General features: G+C 38.7%; 1 protein-coding gene across 3 annotated transcripts in view; it reads left to right on the forward strand.

Moving 5' to 3' along the window:
* Positions 1–18686, forward strand: part of TASP1 (taspase 1) — a 680735-nt gene extending 662049 nt beyond the window's left edge. For all 3 annotated transcript variants that reach the window (XM_053712134.1, XM_053712135.1, XM_053712136.1), the window contains one exon: positions 16707–18686. In XM_053712134.1, the coding sequence (XP_053568109.1) occupies positions 16707–16799 (93 nt within the window). In that variant the 3' untranslated portion in view covers positions 16800–18686. The remainder of the gene's footprint in view (positions 1–16706) is intronic.
* The last annotated feature ends 1248 nt before the right edge of the window (positions 18687–19934 follow it).

Raw genomic sequence — 19934 nt, forward strand, 5'->3', positions numbered from 1 at the left:
TAAGCTAGAGCACCTCCGCTTATTGCTCAGGGAGGTTTTAGCGACTCTGGATGATTGTGACCCTATTGTAGTTCCAGAGAAATTGTGTAAAATGGACAAATATTTAGAGGTTCCTGTTTACACTGATGTTTTTCCGGTCCCTAAGAGTATTTCGGACATTGTTACTAAGGAGTGGGATAAACCAGGTATTCCATTCGCTCCCCCTCCTGTTTTTAAGAAAATGTTTCCCATATCTGACACCATAAAGGACTCATGGCAGACGGTCCCTAAGGTGGAGGGAGCTATTTCTACTCTGGCTAAGCGTACAACTATACCTATTGAAGACAGTTGTGCTTTCATTGATCCTATGGATAAAATATTAGAGGGTCACCTAAAGAAAATTTTTGTTCATCAAGGTTTTCTTCTTCAACCTATAGCGTGCATTGTTCCTGTAACCACTGCAGCTGCCTTTTGGTTTGAGGCTCTAGAAGAGGCTCTTCAGATGGAGACCCCACTAGATGATATTCTGGACAGAATTAAGGCTCTTAAATTAGCTAATTCTTTTATTACAGACGCCGCTTTTCATCTTGCTAAGTTAGCGGCAAAGAATTCAGGTTTTGCCATTTTAGAGCGTTATGGCTTAAGTCCTGGTCGGCTGATGTGTCATCTAAATCTAAGCTTTTTTTCCATCCCTTTCAAAGGTAAGACCCTATTCGGGCCTGCACTGAAAGAGATCATTTCAGACATTACTGGAGGGAAGGGTCAAGTCAAATAAGACAAGGACCAAACAAAATAATTTTCGTTCCTTTCGAAACTTCAAGAGTGGTCCCACTTCCTCTGTTGCAAAGCAAGAGGGGAACTTTGCTCAATCCAAGCCAACCTGGAGACCTAATCAGGCTTGGAACAAGGGTAAACAGGCCAAAAATCCTGCTGCTGCCACTAAGTCAGCATGAAGGGGTAGCCCCCGATCCGGGACCGGATCTAGTAGGGGGCAGACTCTCTCTCTTTACTCAGGCCTGGACAAGAGACGTTCAGGATTCCTGGGCAGTAGAAATTGTAACCCAGGGATACCTTCTAGATTTCAAGGATTCTCCTCCAAGGGGGAGGTTCCATCTTTCTCAATTGTCTGTAAACCCGACAAAAAGAGAGGCGTTCTTACGCTGTGTAGAAGACCTTTTTACCATGAGAGTGATCTGCCCAGTTCCAAAAGCAGAGCAGGGGCAGGGGTTCTACTCCAATCTGTTTGTGGTTCCCAAGAAAGAGGGAACTTTTAGACCAATTCTAGACCAATTCCTAAGAGTCCCATCTTTCAAGATGGAGACCATTCGGACTATCTTACCATTGATCCAGGAGGGTCAATATATATACCACCGTGGACTTAAAGTAAGCGTATCTGCACATTCCTATCCACAAAGATCATCACCAGTTTCTCAGGTTCGCCTTTCTGGACAAGCATTATCAGCTTGTGGCTCTTCCCTTCGGGTTGGCCACGGCACCACAAATCTTTACGAAGGTGCTAGGGTCCCTTCTGGTGGTTCTAAGGCCGCGGGGCATAGCAGTGGCGCTTATCTAGATGACATTCTAATTCAAGGGTCGACTTTCTAACTAGCCAAGTCTCACACGGACTTAGTGTTGACCTTTCTAAGATCTCACGGGTGGAAGGTGAACGTAAAAAAGAGTTCTCTTTTCCCCCTCACAAGAGTTTCATTTCTAGGGACTCTTTTAGACTCGGTGGACATGAAAATATTTCTGACGGAGGTCAGGAAATCAAAGATTTTGTCCACCTGCCGAGCTCTTCATTCCATTCCTCGGCCGTCAGTGGCTCAGTGTATGGAGGTAATCGGTCTAATGGTAGCGGCAATGGACATAGTTCCGTTTGCTCGCTTGCATCTCAGACCACTGCAACTATGCATGCTCAATCAGTGGAATGGGGATTATGCAGATTTATCTCCTCAGATAAATCTGGATCAAGAGACCATAGACTCTCTTCTTTGTCACAGGATCATCTGTCCCAGGGAATGTGTTTCCGCAGGCCAGATTGGGTTATAGTGACGACAGACGCCAGCCTTCTGGGCTGGGGTGCAGTCTGGAATTCCCTGAAAGCACAGGGTTTGTGGACTCGGGAAGAGGCTCTCCTACCGATAAATATTCTGGAATTAAGAGCGATATTCAATGCTCTCCAGGCATGGCCTCAGCTGGCTTCGGCCAGATTCATCAGGTTTCAGTCGGACAACATCACGACTGTGGCTTATATCAATCATCAGGGCGGAACAAAGAGTTCCTTAGCGATGATAGAATTCTCAAGGATAATCCGATGGGCAGAGGCTCACTCTTGCCATCTGTCAGCGATCTATATCCCAGGAGTAGAGAACTGGGAGGCAGATTTTCTAAGTCGTCAGATTTTTCATCCGGGGGAGTGGGAACTCCATCCGGAGGCGTTTGCTCAACTGGTTCGGCTATGGGGCACACCAGAATTGGATCTGATGGCATCTCGTCAGAACGCCAAACTTCCTTGTTACGGATCCAGGTCAAGGGATCCTCAGGCAGTACTGATAGATGCTCTAGCAGTACCCTGGTCGTTCAACCTGGCTTATGTGTTTCCACCATTTCCTCTCCTTCCTCGTTTGATTGCAAGAATCAAACAGGAGAGAGCTTCGGTGATCTTGATAGCTCCTTGGTATGCAGACCTGGTGGACATGTCATCTCTGCCACCATGGACTCTGCCACTGAGACGGGACCTTCTCATTCAAGGTCCATTCAAGCATCCAAATCTAATTTCTCTGCAACTGACTGCTTGGAGATTGAACGCTTGATTCTATCAAAGCGGGGGTTTTCTGAGTCGGTCATACCTTGATTCAGGCTCGAAAACCTGTTACCAGGAAAATCTATCATAAGATATGGCGTAAATATCTTTTTTGGTGCGAATCCAAAGGCTACTTCTGGAGTAAAATCAGGATTCCTAGGATTTTGTCTTTTCTCCAAGAGGGATTGGAGAAAGGATTGTCAGCTAATTCCCTAAAAGGACAGATATCTGCTCTGTCTATTCTGTTGCATAAGCATCTGGCAGATGTTCCAGACGTTCAGGCTTTAGCTAGAATTAAGCTTGTGTTTAAAACTGTTGCTCCACCATGGAGTCTAAATTTAGTTCTTAAAGTTCTTCAGGGGGTTCCATTTGAACCCATGCATTCCATAGATATTAAGCTTTTATCTTGGAAAGTTTTGTTCCTAGTTGCTATCTCTTCAGCTCAAAGAGTTTCTGAACTATCTGCATTACAATGTGATTCGCCTTATCTTGTTTTCCATGCTGATAAGGTGGTTTTGTGTACCAAGCCTGGGTTCCTACCTAAGGTTGTTACTAGCAGGAATATCAATCAGGAAATTGTTGTTCCTTCTCTGTGTCCTAATCCTTCTTCTAAGAAGGAACGTCTGTTGCACAACTTGGACGTGGTTCGTGCTTTGAAATTTTATTTGCAGGCAACCAAAGATTTTCGTCAAACATCTTCTTTGTTTGTTGTCTATTCTGGAAAGCGTTGGGGTCAAAAGGCTACGGCGACTTCTCTTTCTTTTGGCTGAAAAGCATCATCCGTTTGGCTTATGAGACTGCGAGACAGCAGCCTCCTGAAAGGATTACAGCTCATTCTACTAGAGCGGTAACTTCCACATGGGCTTTTAAAAATGATGCTTCTGTTGAACAGATTTTTAAGGCTGCGACTTGGTCTTCGCTCCATGCCTTTTCAAAATTTTACAAATTTGATAGTTTTGCTTCTTCGGAGGCTATTTTTGGGAGAAAGGTTTTGCAAGCAGTGGTGCCTTACGTTTAGGTTCCTGTCTTGTCCCTCCCTTCATCCGTGTCCTAAAGCTTTGATATTGGTATCCCACAAGTAAGGATGAATCCGTGGACTCAGTACATCATGCAAAAGAAAACAAAATTTATGCTTACCTGATAAATTTCTTTCTTTTGCGATGTACCGAGTCCACAGCCCACCCTGTCTATTCAAGACAGATGGTATTTTTTATTAAAAACTTCAGTCACCTCTGCACCTTATAGTTTCTCCTTTTTCTTCCTTGGCCTTCGGTCGAATGACTGGGGGGGGTGGAGTTAAGGGGGGAGCTATATAGACAGCTCTGCTGTGGTGCTCTCTTTGCCACTTCCTGTTAGGAAGGATGAATCCGTGGACTCGGTACATCGCAAAAGAAAGAAATTTATCAGGTAAGCATACATTTTGTTTTTGTTTTTTTTTTCAAATTGACTGTTTTTTCATTAATTTTTGCGGGCAAAATTAGGCTCGCGAGGTCGCAAAACGCTGATATTAATTGCATCATTATTGGCGCAAAGGTACGTTCAGTGTCTCAAATTTGTCATTTCTGGCGTCTTAGTTGACGACAGGTTTCCTTGCACAAGGTTTTGTCTGCCATGGCGCGAGTTGCGTCATTTCCGGATGTTGTTAGCGACAAAAAAATTCATTTTGTGTTGTGCTTCATACTTGGCACCAAATAATTTAATTATTTAAACCCCACTTCCTATATGCCTCTTGCCTTTTTCTATGCTCAGAGGCCTATGCTGTTTGCATTTTTTTCCCATTCCTGAAACTGCCATATAAGGAAATTGATAATTTTGCTTTATATGTTGTTTTTTTCTCTTACATTTGCAAGATGTTGCAATCTGATCCTGTCCCAGAAACCACTGTTGGAACCCTGCTGCCTGATAACAGTTCTACCAAAGCTAAGTGTATATGTTGTAAGTTAATGGAGATTAAGCTTTTACATGCAGATAATGTATCCATCAGTACTAGTACAATGCCTGTTGTTCCTTCACCATCTAATGTACATGATCTCCCTGTGAATATAAAAGATTTTATTGCTGATATAATTCAGAAGGCTTTGTCTGCTATTTCTCCTTCTAATAAACGTAAAAAGTATTTTAAAACTTCTGATAAAGTTGATGAAATTTCAAATGACCGACAACGTACTGAATGATCCTACTCTGATGAGGATCTATCTGATTCAGAAGATCCTACCTCAGATATTGACATTGAGAAATCTACTTATTTCTTTAAGATGGAGTATATTCGTTCCTTGTTAAAAGAGGTGTTAATTACTTTGGATATTGAGGAAACTAGTCCTCTTGATACTAAAACTATTAAACGTTTAAATTCTGTTTATAAACCTCCTGTGTTTACTCCAGAGGTTTTTCAAGTTCCTGATGCTATTTCTGATATGATTTCAAAGAAATGGAATAGGCCTGGTACTTCTTTTATTCCTTCTTCTAGGTTTAAAAAGTTGTATCCTTTGCCAACAGTTAGATTGGAGTTTTGGGGAAAAATCCCCAAAGTTGATGGTGCTATTTCTACTCTTGCCAAACATACTACTATCCCTATGGAAGATAGTACTTCCTTTAAGGATCCTTTAGATAGGAGACTTGAATTTTATCTAAGGAAAGCTTATTTATATTCTGGCTATCTTCTCAGGCCTGCTATTTCTATTGCTGATGTTGCAGCTGCATCAACTTTTTGGTTGGAAAGCTTAGCGCAACAGGAAACGGATCCTGATTTGTCTAGCATTGTTCGTTTGCTTAAACATGCTAATCATTTTATCTGTGATGCCATTTTTTATGTCATCAAAATTGATGTTAGATCTATGTCTTTAGCTATTTAGCTAGAAGAGCTTTGTGGCTCAAATATTGGAATGCTGACATGGTATCTAGGTCTAGATTACTATCTCTTTCTTTCCAAGGTAACAGTTTATTTGGTTCTCAGTTGGATTCAATTATTTCAACTGTCACTGGGGGGAAGGGAGTTTTTTTGGCTCAGGATAAAAGATCTAGGGGTAAATCTAAAGCGTCTAATCGTTTTTGTTCTTTTCGACAGAATAAGGAACAGAAAACCAATCCTTCCCCCAAAGAATCTGGTTCCAATTGGAAACCTTCTTCAAATTGGAATAAATCTGAGCCGTTTAAGAAACCAAAGCCAGCCCCTAACTCTGCATGAAGGTGCGGCCCTCATTCCAGCTCAGCTGGTGGGGGGGGGGGGGGGGGGCAGATTAAAATTTTACCAAGACAATTGGGCAGATTCTGTCCAAAATCATTGGATTCAGAGTATTGTTTCTCAAAGGTATCGAATAGGATTCAGAGTAAGACCTCCTGTGAGAAGATTTTTTTCTCTCCACGTCCCAGCAAATCCAGAGAACACTCAGGCTTTTCTGAAGTGTGTTTCAGAATTAGAGCTTTCAGGGGTAATTATACCAGTTCCGTTTCAGGAACAGGGTCTGGGGTTTTATTCAAACCTATTCATTGTCCCAAAGAAAGAAAATTCATTCAGGCCAATTCTGGATCTGAAAATTTTGAATCGTTTTGTAAGAGTGCCAACTTTCAAAATGGTGACTATAAGGACTATTCTGCCTTTTGTTCAGCAAGGTCATTATATGTCCACGATAGACTTACAGGATGCATATCTTCATATTCCGATTCATCCAGACCACTATCGGTTTATGAGATTCTCTTTTCTAGACAAGCATTACCAATTTGTTGCTCTTCAATTTTTTGCCTAGCGACAGCTCCAAGAATTTTTTCAAAGGTTCTCGGTGCCCTACTCTCTGTAATCAGAGAACAGGGTATTGCAGTGTTTTCTTATTTGGACTATATCTTGGTACTAGCTCAGTCTTTACATTCTGCCGAATCTCACACAAATCAACTAGTGTTGTTTTCATGGTTCGAGGATCAATTTACCAAAAAGTTCCTTGATTCCTCAGAAAATTGTCACCTTTTTAAGGCCTAGATTTGGAGTTCGGCGGTAGCCGTCAAAACCAGCGTTAGAGGCTCCTAACGCTGGTTTTGGCCGCCCGCTGGTATTTGGAGTCAGTGATTAAAGGGTCTAACGCTCACTTTTCAGCCGCGACTTTTCCATACCGCAGATCCCCCTACACCATTTGCGTATCCTATCTTTTCAATGGGATCTTCCTAACGCCGGTATTTAGAGTCGTTTCTGAAGTGAGCGTTAGAGCTCTAACGACAAAACTCCAGCCGCCTGAAAATAGCAGGAGTTAAGAGCTTTCTGGCTAACGCCGGTTCATAAAGCTCTTACTGTACCCTAAAGTACACTAACACCCATAAACTACCTATGTACCCCTAAACCGAGCTCCCCCCACATCGCCGCCACTCGATTAAAATATTTTAACCCCTAATCTGCCGACCGCCACCTACGTTATACTTATGTACCCCTAATCTGCTGCCCCTAACCCCGCCGACCCCTGTATTACATTTATTAACCCCTAACCTGCCCCCCACAACGTCGCCGCCAGCTACTTAAAATAATTAACCCCTAATCTGCCGACCGCAAAGCGCCGCCACCTACGTTATCCCTATGTACCCCTAATCTGCTGCCCCTAACACCGCCGACCCCTATATTATATTTATTAACCCCTAATCTGCCCCCCTCAACGTCGCCTCCACCTGCCTACACTTATTAACCCCTAATCTGCCGAGCGGACCGCACCGCTACTATAATAAAGTTATTAACCCCTAACCCGCCTCACTAACCCTATCATAAATAGTATTAACCCCTAATCTGCCCTCCCTAACATCGCCGACACCTACCTTCAATTATTAACCCCTAATCTGACGACCGGAGCTCATCGCTACTATAATAAATGGATTAACCCCTAAAGCTAAGTCTAACCCTAACACTAACACCCCCCTAACTTAAATATAATTTACATCTAACGAAATAAATTAACTCTTATTAAATAAATGATTCCTATTTAAAGCTAAATACAAGGTAAAAGAGCTTGTAACTTTTTTAATTTAGAATAGGGTAGGGAATTTTTTATTTTGGGGGGCTTTGTTATTTTATTAGGGGGCTTAGAGTAGGTGTAATTAGTTTAAAATTGTTGTAATATTTTTCTTATGTTTGTAAATATTTTTTTATTTTTTGTAACTTAGTTCTTTTTTATTTTTTGTACTTTAGCTAGTTTATTTAATTGTATTTATTTGTAGGAATTGTATTTAATTAATTTATTGATAGTGTAGTGTTAGGTTAATTGTAGGTAATTGTAGGTAGTTTATTTAATTAATTTATTGATAGTGTAGTGTTAGGTTTAATTGTAACTTAGGTTAGGATTTATTTTACAGGTAAATTTGTAATTATTTTAACTATTTTAGCTATTAAATAGTTCTTAACTATTTAATAGCTATTGTACCTGGTTAAAATAAATATAAATCCTAAAATAGCTATAATATAATTATAATTTATATTGTAGCTATATTAGGATTTATTTTACAGGTAAGTATTTATCTTTAAATAGGAATAATTTATTTAATAAGAGTTAATTAATTTCGTTAGATGTAAATTATATTTAACTTAGGGGGGTGTTAGTGTTAGGGTTAGACTTAGCTTTAGGGGTTAATACATTTATTAGAATAGCGGTGAGCTCCGGTCGGCAGATTAGGGGTTAATAATTGAAGTTAGGTGTCGGCGATGTTAGGGAGGGCAGATTAGGGGTTAATACTATTTATTATAGGTTAGGTTTAATTATATCTTAGGTTAGGATTTATTTTACAGGTAAATTTGTAATTATTTTAGCTATTAAATAGTTCTTAACTATTTAATAGCTATTGTACCTGGTTAAAATAATTACAAAGTTGCCTGTAAAATAAATATTAATCCTAAAATAGCTATAATATAAATATAATTTATATTGTAGCTATATTAGGATTTATTTTACAGGTAAGTATTTAGCTTTAAATAGGAATAAGTTATTTAATAAGAGTTAATTTATTTCGTTAGATGTAAATTATATTTAAGTTAGGGGGGTGTTAGTGTTAGGGTTAGACTTAGCTTTAGGGGTTAATACATTTATTAGAATAGCGGTGAGGTCCGCTCGGCAGATTAGGGGTTAATAATCGAAGGTAGGTGTCGGCGATGTTAGGGAGGGCAGATTAGGGGTTAATACTATTTATGATAGGGTTAGTGAGGCAGATTAGGGGTTAATAACTTTATTATAGTAGCGCTCAGGTCCGCTCGGCAGATTAGGGGTTAATAAGTGTAGGCAGGTGTCGGCGACGTTGTGGGGGGCAGATTATGGGTTAATTAATATAATATAGGGGTCGGCGATGTTAGGGCAGCAGATTAGGGGTACATAGGGATAACGTAGGTTGCGTCGGTTTACGGAGCGGCAGATTAGGGGTTAAAAAAAATATGCAGGGGTCAGCGATAGCGGGGGCGGCAGAATAGGGGTTAATAAGTGTAAGGTTAGGGGTGTTTAGACTCGGGGTACATATTAGGGTGTTAGGTGCAGACGTAGGAAGTGTTTCCCCATAGGAAACAATGTGGCTGCGTTAGGAGCTGAACGCTGCTTTTTTGCAGGTGTTAGGTTTTTTTTCAGCTCAAACAGCCCCATTGTTTCCTATGGGGGAATCGTGCACGAGCACGTTTTTGAGGCTGGCCGCGTCCGTAAGCAACTCTGGTATCGAGAGTTGCATTTGCGGTAAAAATGCTCTACGCTCCTTTTTTGGAGCCTAACGCAGCATTTGTTTGAACTCTCGATACCAGAGTTAAATTTATGGTGCGGCCAGAAAAAAACCCACGGAGCGTTAACAGCCCTTCTACCGCCAAACTCCAAATCTAGGCCTAAGTTTCCAGATAGATTCAGTGTCCATGACTCTGTCTCTAACAGACAAGAGACAATTAAAATTGATTTCAGCTTGTCGGAAACTTCAGTCTCAATCATTCCCTATGCTATGTGCATGGAAGTTTTAGGTCTCATGACTGCAGCATCGGACGCGATCCCCTTTGCTCGTTTTCATATGAGACCTCTCCAGCTTTTTATGCTGAATCAATGGTGCAGGGATTATACAAAGATATCACAATTAATATCCTTAAATCCCAGTGTTTGACTCTCTCTGACTTGGTGGTTAGATCACCATCGTATAGTTCAAGGGGCCTCTTTTGTTCATCCAACCTGGACTGTATCCACAACAGCAGCAAGTCTTTCAGGTTGGGGAGCTGTCTGGGGATCTTTGACAGCACAAGGGGTTTGGAAATCTCAAGAGGCGAGGTTACCAATCAATATTTTAGATCTCTGTGCTATTTTCAGGGCTCTTCAGGTTTGGCCTCTGTTGAAGAGAGAACAGTTCATTTGTTTTCAGACAGACAATATCACAACTGTGGCATATGTCAATCATCAAGGTGGGACTCGCAGTCCCCTAGCCATGAAAGAAGTATCTTGGATACTTTCTTGGGCGGAATCCAGCTCTTGCCTAATCTTTGCAGTACATATTCCAGGTGTAGATAATTGGGAAGCGGGTTATCTCAGTCATCAGACTTTACATCCGGGGGAGTGGTCGCTCCATCCAGATGTGTTTTTTCAGATTGTTCAGATGTGGGGTCTTCCAGAAATAGATCTGATGGCTTCACATCTAAACAATAAACTTACCAGGTACATGTCCAGGTCCAGGGACCCTCAGGTGGAATCGGTGGATGCGTTAGCAGTTCTTTGATTTTACCAACCTGCTTATATCTTCCCGCCTCTAGTTCTTCTCCAAGATCATCATGGAACATTCATTTGTGTTTCTGGTAGCACCAGCATGGCCTCACAGGTTCTGGTATGCGGATCTTGTCCGGATGTCCAGTTACCAACCTTCCGTCTCAAGGGCCGTTTTTTTCCGTCTTAGTGCTTAGTCATAGAGGTTTCTCTGACTCAGTAATTGATACTATGATACATGCTTGTAAATCTGTCTCTAGGAAGATTTATTATCGAGTTTGGAAGACTTAAATTTCATAGTGTGCTCATAAATTGTCCTGGCATTCTTTTAGAATTCCTAGAATTTTACAGTTTCTTCAGGATGGTTTGGATAAAGGTTTGTCTGCAAGTTCCTTGAAGGAACAAATCTCTGCTCTTTCTGTTTTATTTCACAGAAAGATTGCTAAACTTCCTGATATTCACTGTTTTGTACAGGCTTTGGTCCTTATTAAGCCTGTCATTAAATCAATCTCTCCTCCTTGGAGTCTTAATTTGGTTTTGAAAGCCTTACAGGCTCCTCCTTTTGAGCCTATGCATTTTTTGGATATTAAACTACTTTCTTGGAAAGTGTTGTTCCTTTTGGCCATCTCTTCTGCTAGAAGAGTTTCCGAATTATCTGCTCTTTCTTGTGAGTTTCCTTTTCTGATTTTCCATCAGGATAAGGCATTTTTGCGGACTTCATTTAAATTTCTACCTAAGGTTGTGAATTCTAACAACATTAATAAGGAAATTGTTATTCTCTCTTTATGTCCTAATCCTAAGAATTATTTGGAGAGATCTTCTCATTCTCTGGATATTGTAAGAGCTTTGAAATATTATGCTGAAGCTACTAAAGATTTCAGGAAGACTTCTAGTCTATTTGTTGTCTTTTCTGGTTCTAGGAAAGGTCAGAAAGCTCCTGCCATTTCCTTGGCATCTTCGTTAAAGCTTTTGATTCGTCAGGCTTATTTGGAGTCGGGTCAGGCCCCGCCTCAGAGAATCACGGCTCATTCTACTAGATCAGTCTCCACTTCGTGGGCATTTAAGAATGAAGCTTCAGTTGATCAGATTTGCAAAACAGCAACTTGGTCTTCTTTGCATACATTTACTAAATTCTACCGTTTTTATGTATTTGCCTCTTCGGAAGCAGTTTTTGGTAGAAAAGTTCTTCAGGCAGCTGTTTCAGTTTGATTCCTCTGCTTATGTTTTAAGTTTTTTCTTTTCAATTATAAGAAAAACTTACGGCTAGATTACGAGTTTTGCGTTAGGCTTAAAAAGCAAGCTGCTTTTTAACGCCTGCTGGTATTACGAGTCTTGCAGGTACAGGTGTACCGCTCACTTTTTTGGCCAGACTTGGAAATACAGCAAATCCACTTACGTAAATTGCATATCCTCTTTTTTCAATGGGACTTGCATAGCGCCTTTATTACGAGTCTGCCAAAAAGTGAGCGGTAGACCTTCTTCTGTCAAGACTGGTACTGCATATTAAAGTCAGTAGTTAAGGGTTTTACACTACAACGCCGTAACATAAAACTCTTAACTAAAGTGCTAAAAAGTACACTAACACCCATAAACTACCTATTAACCCCTAAACAGAGGCCCTCCAACATTGCAAACACAAAGAAAAATTTGAACCCCTAATCTGCCGAACCGGACATCGCCGCCACTATAATAAATATATTAACCCCTAAACCGCCGCACTCCCGCCTCGCAAACATTAGTTAAATATTATTAACCCCTAATCTGCCGTCCCTAACATCGCCGCCACCTACCTACATTTATTAACCCCTAATCTGCCGCCCCCACTATATTAAATTTATTAACCACTAAATCTACTAATAGTTACATTGTAGCTAGCTTAGGTTTTATTTTTATTTTACAGGCAAGTTTGTATTTATTTTAACTAGGTAGACTAGTTAGTAAATAGTTATTAACTATTTAATAACTACCTAGCTAAAATAAATACACATTTACCTGTAAAATAAAACCTAACCTAAGTTACAATTACACCTAACACTACACTATAATTAAATAAATTAACTAAATTAAATACAATTAACTAAATTACATAAATTACTTAAATTAAATTAGCTAAAGTACACCAAAAAATAACACTAAATTACAGAAAATAATAAACAAATTACAGATATTTAATCAACTCTTTTACCTGTAAAAAAAAAATACAAACAACCCCCCCAACAGTAAAAACCACCACCCACACAACCAACCCCCCAAATAAAATACTAGCTAAAAAAAACTAAGCTCCCCATTGCCCTGAAAAGTGCATTTGGATGGGCATTGCCCTTAAAAGGGCAGTGAGCTCTTTTGCAAGCCCAAACCCCTAATCTAAAAAATAAACCCACCCAATACACCCTTAAAAAAACTAACACTGACCCCCTGAAGATCGACTTACCAGGAGACGTCTTCATCCACGCCGGGCGAAGTGTTCCTCCAGACGGGCAGAAGTCTTCATCCAAGCCGAGCAGAAGTGGTCCTCCAGACGGGTGGCAGAAGTCTTCATCCAGACGACATCTTCTATCTTCATCCATCCGGCGTGGAGCGGGTCCATCTTCAAGACATCCGACGCGGAGAATCCTCTTCATTCGACGACTAACAGAATGAATAGGATTGAGCTTGCATTCTATTGGCTGATTGGGACAGCCAATAGAATGCGAGCTCAATCCTATTGGCTGATTGGAACAGCCAATAGAATGCGAGCTCAATAGGATTTTTTTCTACCTTTATTACGATTGGCTGATAGAATTCTATCAGCCAATCGGAATCTAAGGAACGCCATCTTGGATAACGTCACTTAAGGGTACCTTCATTCTCTGTTAGTCGTCGGATGAAGAGGATGCTCCGCATCGGATGTCTTGAAGATGGACCCGCTCCGTGCCGGATGGATAAAGATAGAAGATGCCGTCTGGATGAAGACTTCTGCCCGTCTGGAGGACCACTTCTGCTTGGCTTGGATGAAGACTTCTGTCTGTCTGGAGGACCACTTCGCCCGGCTTGGATGAAGACATCTCCCGGTAAGTCAATCTTCAGGGGGTTAGTGTTAGGTTTTTAAGGGTGTATTGGGTGGGTTTATTTTTTAGATTGGGGTTTGGGCTTGCAAAAGAGCTAACTGCCCTATTAAGGGCAATGCCTATCCAAATGCCCTTTTCAGGCCAATGGGGAGCTTAGGTTTTTTTAGCTAGTATTTTATTTGGGGGGTTGGTTGTGTGGGTGGTGGGTTTTACTGTTGGGGGGGTTTGTATTTTTTTTTACAGGTAAAAGAGCTGATTACTTTGGGGCAATGCCCCGCAAAAGGCCCTTTTAAGGGCTATTGGTAGTTTAGTTTAGGCTAGGGGTTTTTTTTTATTTTGGGGGGGCTTTTTTATTTTAATAGGGCTATTAGATTAGGTTAATTAGTTGAATTATCTGTAATTTGTGTATTATTTTCTGTAATTTAGTGTTTGTTTTTTGTACTTTAGCTAATTTAATTTAGGTAATTGCATTTAATTTTGCTAATTTATTTAATTATAGTGTAGTGTTAGGTGTTAGTGTAACTTAGGTTAGGTTTTATTTTACAATAAATTTGTCTTTATTTTAACTAGGTTGTTATTAAATAGTTAATAACTAATAACTATTCTACCTAGTTAAAATAAATACAAACTTGCCTGTAAAATAAAAATAAACCCTAAGCTAGATACAATGTAACTATTAGTTATATTGTAGCTATCTTAGGGTTTATTTTACAGGTAAGTATTTAGTTTTAAATAGGAATAATTTAGTTAATGATAGGAATATTTATTTCGATTTATTTAAATTATATTTTAGTTAGGGGGTGTTAGGTTTAGGGTTAGACTTAGGTTTAGGGGTTAATAACTTTAATATAGTGGCAGCGACATTGGGGACGGCAGATTACGGGTTAATAAGTGTAGGTAGGTGGTGGCGACATTGGGGGCGGCAGAGTAGGGGTTAATAAATATAATTTAGGTGGCGGCGATGTTGGGGGCAGCAGATTAGGGGTTAATAAGTATAATGTAGGTGGTGGCGGTGTCCGGAGCAGCAGATTAGGGGTCAATAATTATAATTTAGGTGTCTGCGATGTCGGGGGCAGCAGATTAGCGTTAATAAGTATAAGATTAGGGGTGTTTAGACTCGGGGTTCATGTTAGGGTGTGTGGTGTAGACATAAATTTTATTTCCCCATAGGAATCAATGGGGCTGCATTAAGGAGTTTTACGCAGCTTTTTTGCAAGTGTTATACTTTTTTTCAGCCGGCTCTCCCCGTTGATCCCTATGGGGAAATCGTGCATGAGCACTTTACAGCAGCTCACCGCTGACTAAAGCAGCGCTGGTATTGGAGTGTGGTAATGAGCAAAATTTTGCTCTACGCTCACTTCTTGTCTTTTAACGACGGGTTTCTGAAAACTCGTAATACCAGGGCTGCAGGTAAGTGAGCGGTGAGGGAAAACTGCTCGTTAGCACTGCACAGCCTCTAACGCAAAACTCGTAATCTGGGCCTTATTTTTTTGGATGTGGATTTAATTTTTTCAGCGGAAAATGGCTTTTTTTATTTTTATCCCTCCCTTTCTAGTGACTCTTCTGTGGAGTTCCATATCTTGAGTATTACTATCCCATACGTCACTAGCTCATGGACTCTTGCCAATTACATGAAAGAAAACATAATTTATGTAAGAACTTACCTCATAAATTCATTTCTTTCATATTGGCAAGAGTCCATGAGACCCACCCTTTTTATGGTGGTTATGATTTTGTATAAAGCAAAATAATTTTTCCAGTTCCTTTTTTTATGCTTTTTACTCCTTTTTCTATCACCCCACTACTTGGCTATTCATTAAACTGAATTGTGGGTGTGGTTAGGGGTGTATTTATAGGCATTTTGAGGTTTGGGAAACTTTGCCCCTCCTGGTAGGTTTGTATATCCCATAAGTCATTAGCTCATGGACTCTTGCCAATATGAAAGAAATTAATTTATCAGGTAAGTTCTTACATAAATTATGTTTTTCCATTTTCCCTTCGGCTAAATGACTGGAGGTTATGGGTAAGGGAAGTGACATATTTTCCTTTTCCTCCTGCTGGCCAGGAGTGATATTCTCACTAGTAATTGATGATTCCATGGATTTACCATATCCGGAAATAAATTAATTTATTTGGTAAGCATAAATTATGTTTTTATATTACTTTACTCTTCAGATTGTCATTTATTTATGCTTTGTACTTTCTATTTTGTATTTTAAGGCATTTGGATTTTGTATATAGTAGTATAAATGTATAAATGTACTAAGCTTATTGATTAGTTGCTCTTTTAAATGCATGTTAGAAAATGTGTCACATCCATGTCCATTAACAGGTATATAAAAAAAAACACTTCATTTTATCAGGTTATTTCTCCTGGAATTGTAAATACTTAAAGGGCCATGATACCCTAATGTTGAAACACTTGAAAGTGATGCAGTATAGCTGTAAAAAGCTGACTAGAAAATATCACCTGAACATCTTTATGTAAAAAAGAAAGATATTTTACCTCAAAAGTTCCTCAGTAGCCACATCCCATTGTAAAGGACTTCTAAGCAGCAAATCAGTATGTCTGTGCCGGGACAGGCAAAGGAGCGAGCTTCGTGCACTCTCATCTTATTTCCCCTATTCAGTTTAAGGAAGTTTACTATGAAATCTCATGAGAGTTAAGTGAAATTTCATGAGATCACAGTAAAAGAGTTCATGACCTCAGCACTGCTGATGCTGATTGGCTGCTGTTCATTTCTTCATTTTTTAAAAAAAAATTTTTTACCTGCATCTGGGCAGCAGCTGAGTATAACTTTTTACACAGAACTTACTCTGCTGAGCTGAGGACATTTTGAGGTAAAATATCTCCCTTTTTTACATAGAGATGCTCAGGTGATATTTTCCTTTCAGCTTTTTACAGTTATAATGCATCAGTTTCAAGTGATTTAGCATATGAGTATTATGTCCCTTTAAGGGAAACAACACACACCCTGCACTGAAGATTGTTTGTGTGCCCTAAAGACAATTAACGTGTCCTAAATTAGTTATGGGTGAAGACTAACCAAAAATAGTATATTGGCAGAGATGAAAAGTTCCAGGCCAGGTCAGCTTCAACCAGAAGCTGATGCTGAGATTGTCAGCCACTGTCTGAACCTTTGTCTAACGATTTACAATATGAAACATTAACAAGATTTCTGTTTTTTTTTTATTTCTCATCAGACCCATATTTCAAGGCTTCCTCCGGGAGCTGTGGCCGGGCAGTCAGTAGCAATTGAAGGTGGAGTGTGCAGATTGGAAAGTTCCTTGAGCTGATCAAGATGCTTCCCTGGTTTATCAGCATAATCTTCCATACAAATAATAAACTATTAAAAGAGAAATCCTTTAGTGTGTTGAGCATTTGTCATGATTGTTAGACAATGTGCACTGTATAATCTAAGCAGCATGCAAGCTGTGTAATCTGTTTTGCCTACCTAGATAATCCATCGGTAACCAAGAGAATTTTGTCTGAACTGAAATTACCTTTGTTTTTATAGTCATTTAAAGTGATCCAGTGACTAAATATATTTTTGTTTTCTGTTCTCCTTACAGTTAATGTGCAGGACATTTTGCAAGATATTTAGAAAATAATAAACTTAATATCCCTTGCATGAGTATTATTTTGTCGCTTGTATCTAATCATGTAGTGAAGGTTTGATTATTTTTTTTTAAATTAATATCATATATTTACATTTATTTCAAAAGTTCAGCCTTAGCTATGTTTTCATTTGTTATGAATGTGCCAGGAATACAGGCTTTGATGAACCATATAATTGATATATTTTAATCTTTATTGTATTCTGGCTTTTAAAGCCAATACATATACTGTAAATTGTATAAAAAGTATTCATTCTTATGGCCAGTCACTTTAATTTGCTTATATTTCAAAATGTCTGCTTTTTCTGTAACAAACTTTGCATAAGGCAGAGTAATATTGTAACACAATATGATATTTAACAATGTTTACGTGCTGTATAAGCTCTATATAATCAATCTCTTCTTTGTTTCAATATATTTTATAAAATTGCATATAAAAGATTTTATTAGTATTCAATATTATTTTTGTAAAAACGTGTTTGCTCTGCTTAGGAAAGCAACTAAGCAATGTATATTATGATGCAAACGTGCTTGTGAAGACTCAACAATTTTTTTCTTCCGTGGGTGTAGCCTGTAATTAAGACTGTTAGTTATTTACTGCAATATATGACTCCATTGGGAAATGACAATACGTTAGCAATATATGGAGGTATCGTATACATCAGTTGTGAATTTCCTTATATCAAGATGTTTTTGTGTTTTAAATAAAATTTACATATAATATATCTAGACAACATTTTATTACTCGATTACACCCATCTAGTACAGTGCCATTATATACAACCTTTATTGGTGACTGTATTACAGCATGTGGAATTTCTAAAACGTCAAAATGTTCATGCAGATAATTATAGAACTCAGGTATTGTTGATGTGGAATACTTTGACTGGCTGAAATTTCTCACCTCATGATACTGTGGAAGGAAAATGCTTATTAAACACATTAAACTTTCTTATTTTATTGGGAAAATAATCATTCCCAGCAATAGAACAAAAGGCCATCCCCACACAATCAGAAAATACATTTGTATAACAATGTAAAAGTTTAGACATGAGTTTAAATTTCTCTATAGGTGGATTTTATAGTATAAAATGAAAAGAAGATTCTATTTATATTTAGGCATATAGTAGTGGTTATATCGATTTGTCTTTTTTCTTTAGAACTATTCCTACACAGGCAATATGTTTTACCAAGAACACTCTTTGACTCAAACATGGACCCCATCCACTCAATTATTTTGATGGATTGGGACATGGTTCATAAGTTTCCAATGGATAATAGAAAGGTTGACATACCTGTACTGCAGTATGTCTACCTCTTTGTACATTTCACTTATAACTTAATATATCTGTTAAAAATTGTAATTCATATTCTTTTGTTGTTTGCTTATTAGTTGGATTTCTCTTGAAACACCATTTGTCTGAAGATATGAATTTGTCTTACTGTGCTATCTAATTATATTTCTTGTTTGCTTTTGTATGTTTAGTTTACACTTTTAACTATGTATTCAATTAATGATCTACTATGTTGTACATTGTCATGATGAATAAAGATATCTCAAAGAAATACTTTGATTTTATGGGACCTGCCAGATGGCTTTGTTTACCATTTTATGTTTTATTGTTATTTGTATCATGTCTGTTAGTCCATGGTTTGGTCCATGTCTGTTAGTCCATAGATTCTTCCCTCAGAGCGAGCGTTAAGGTATGATCCACCCACAGTCTTTAAGAGATCACGTTCTGGTTTATAAATTTGATAAACAAGACCCTGCGAATCTAAGCTATCCACCCCACTTAACACCTTAAAACACCCAAGCATAGCACATGTTGTTTGGTTACTGTACATTATAATACTATCTAACTGAGAGAGCTTGCTACTATTTGTTAAATCTGCCATTCATTCATACAAAATACATAATCATATACAGTCATCAGTCTTATAAAGTTAAAAGGCAAAGATAGAGATATAATAAGAAGTGCGTGAAATGGGTGAGTTCTGCTACAGAAATTAGACTAGGCAAGAAACATTGTACTAGTTTTTGGTTAAACATAATTTTTAGTCATGAACAGAAATCTCCAAATGTGTTGGAAAAAACATTGGAAAGGAGAACAAAGAAATATAGTGTAGAAAAGAAAATCAACTTTAAAACATGGTGGAGTATCATCTATCCAAACTTTACCTCATTAGAGATATGTATATATAGATTGGAATGTTCCAGTACAGTTTGAACTTTAAATATAGTCCTACAATGGTCAGTGAAAGAACAGTTTTTTTCATAGGCCCTGGTATAATTTAGTGCTAAACTAAACAATGAATTTGGCAGTTTTTCTTTTTACTGGAATAACCAGTAAAACTTTAATAACCAGCAAGCATCAAACCATCTCCAAAGTGTATAACCATGTACTCTTATTTGGTTTCCTATCATCATTATGTTTTAGGAAACACTAATTAGGTTTTCATAGAGGACACAACTTTATTGATGTTCATCATCTCCCCTCAATTACATGACTGCCAACAAATAAATTAGCTTTTTCCCCCACAAATTTCAAAAGGAAAACATTACACATTTTTTCAGACTGAATGGCCATCAATGAATCCATAACCAAAAGAAGATACCAAGGATAAAAAATATCATCTGTCAAGCCTCCCTACCCTCTAACGTCCTACGTAGAGACCTGATCTGAACCCCCTCCCATAGTCGCAGAACCCTAGGTGTTACCAATCTAATAATTTCAGAATGTCTCTCTGTTTGGGACAGGCTTCGCCATTGTAGCCTGATAGCACCTCATCCTTCCCCTAATACTTCGGTCGCAG

Source organism: Bombina bombina, chromosome 4, assembly GCF_027579735.1.
Source record: "Bombina bombina isolate aBomBom1 chromosome 4, aBomBom1.pri, whole genome shotgun sequence".
Classification (NCBI taxonomy): Eukaryota; Metazoa; Chordata; class Amphibia; order Anura; family Bombinatoridae; genus Bombina; species Bombina bombina.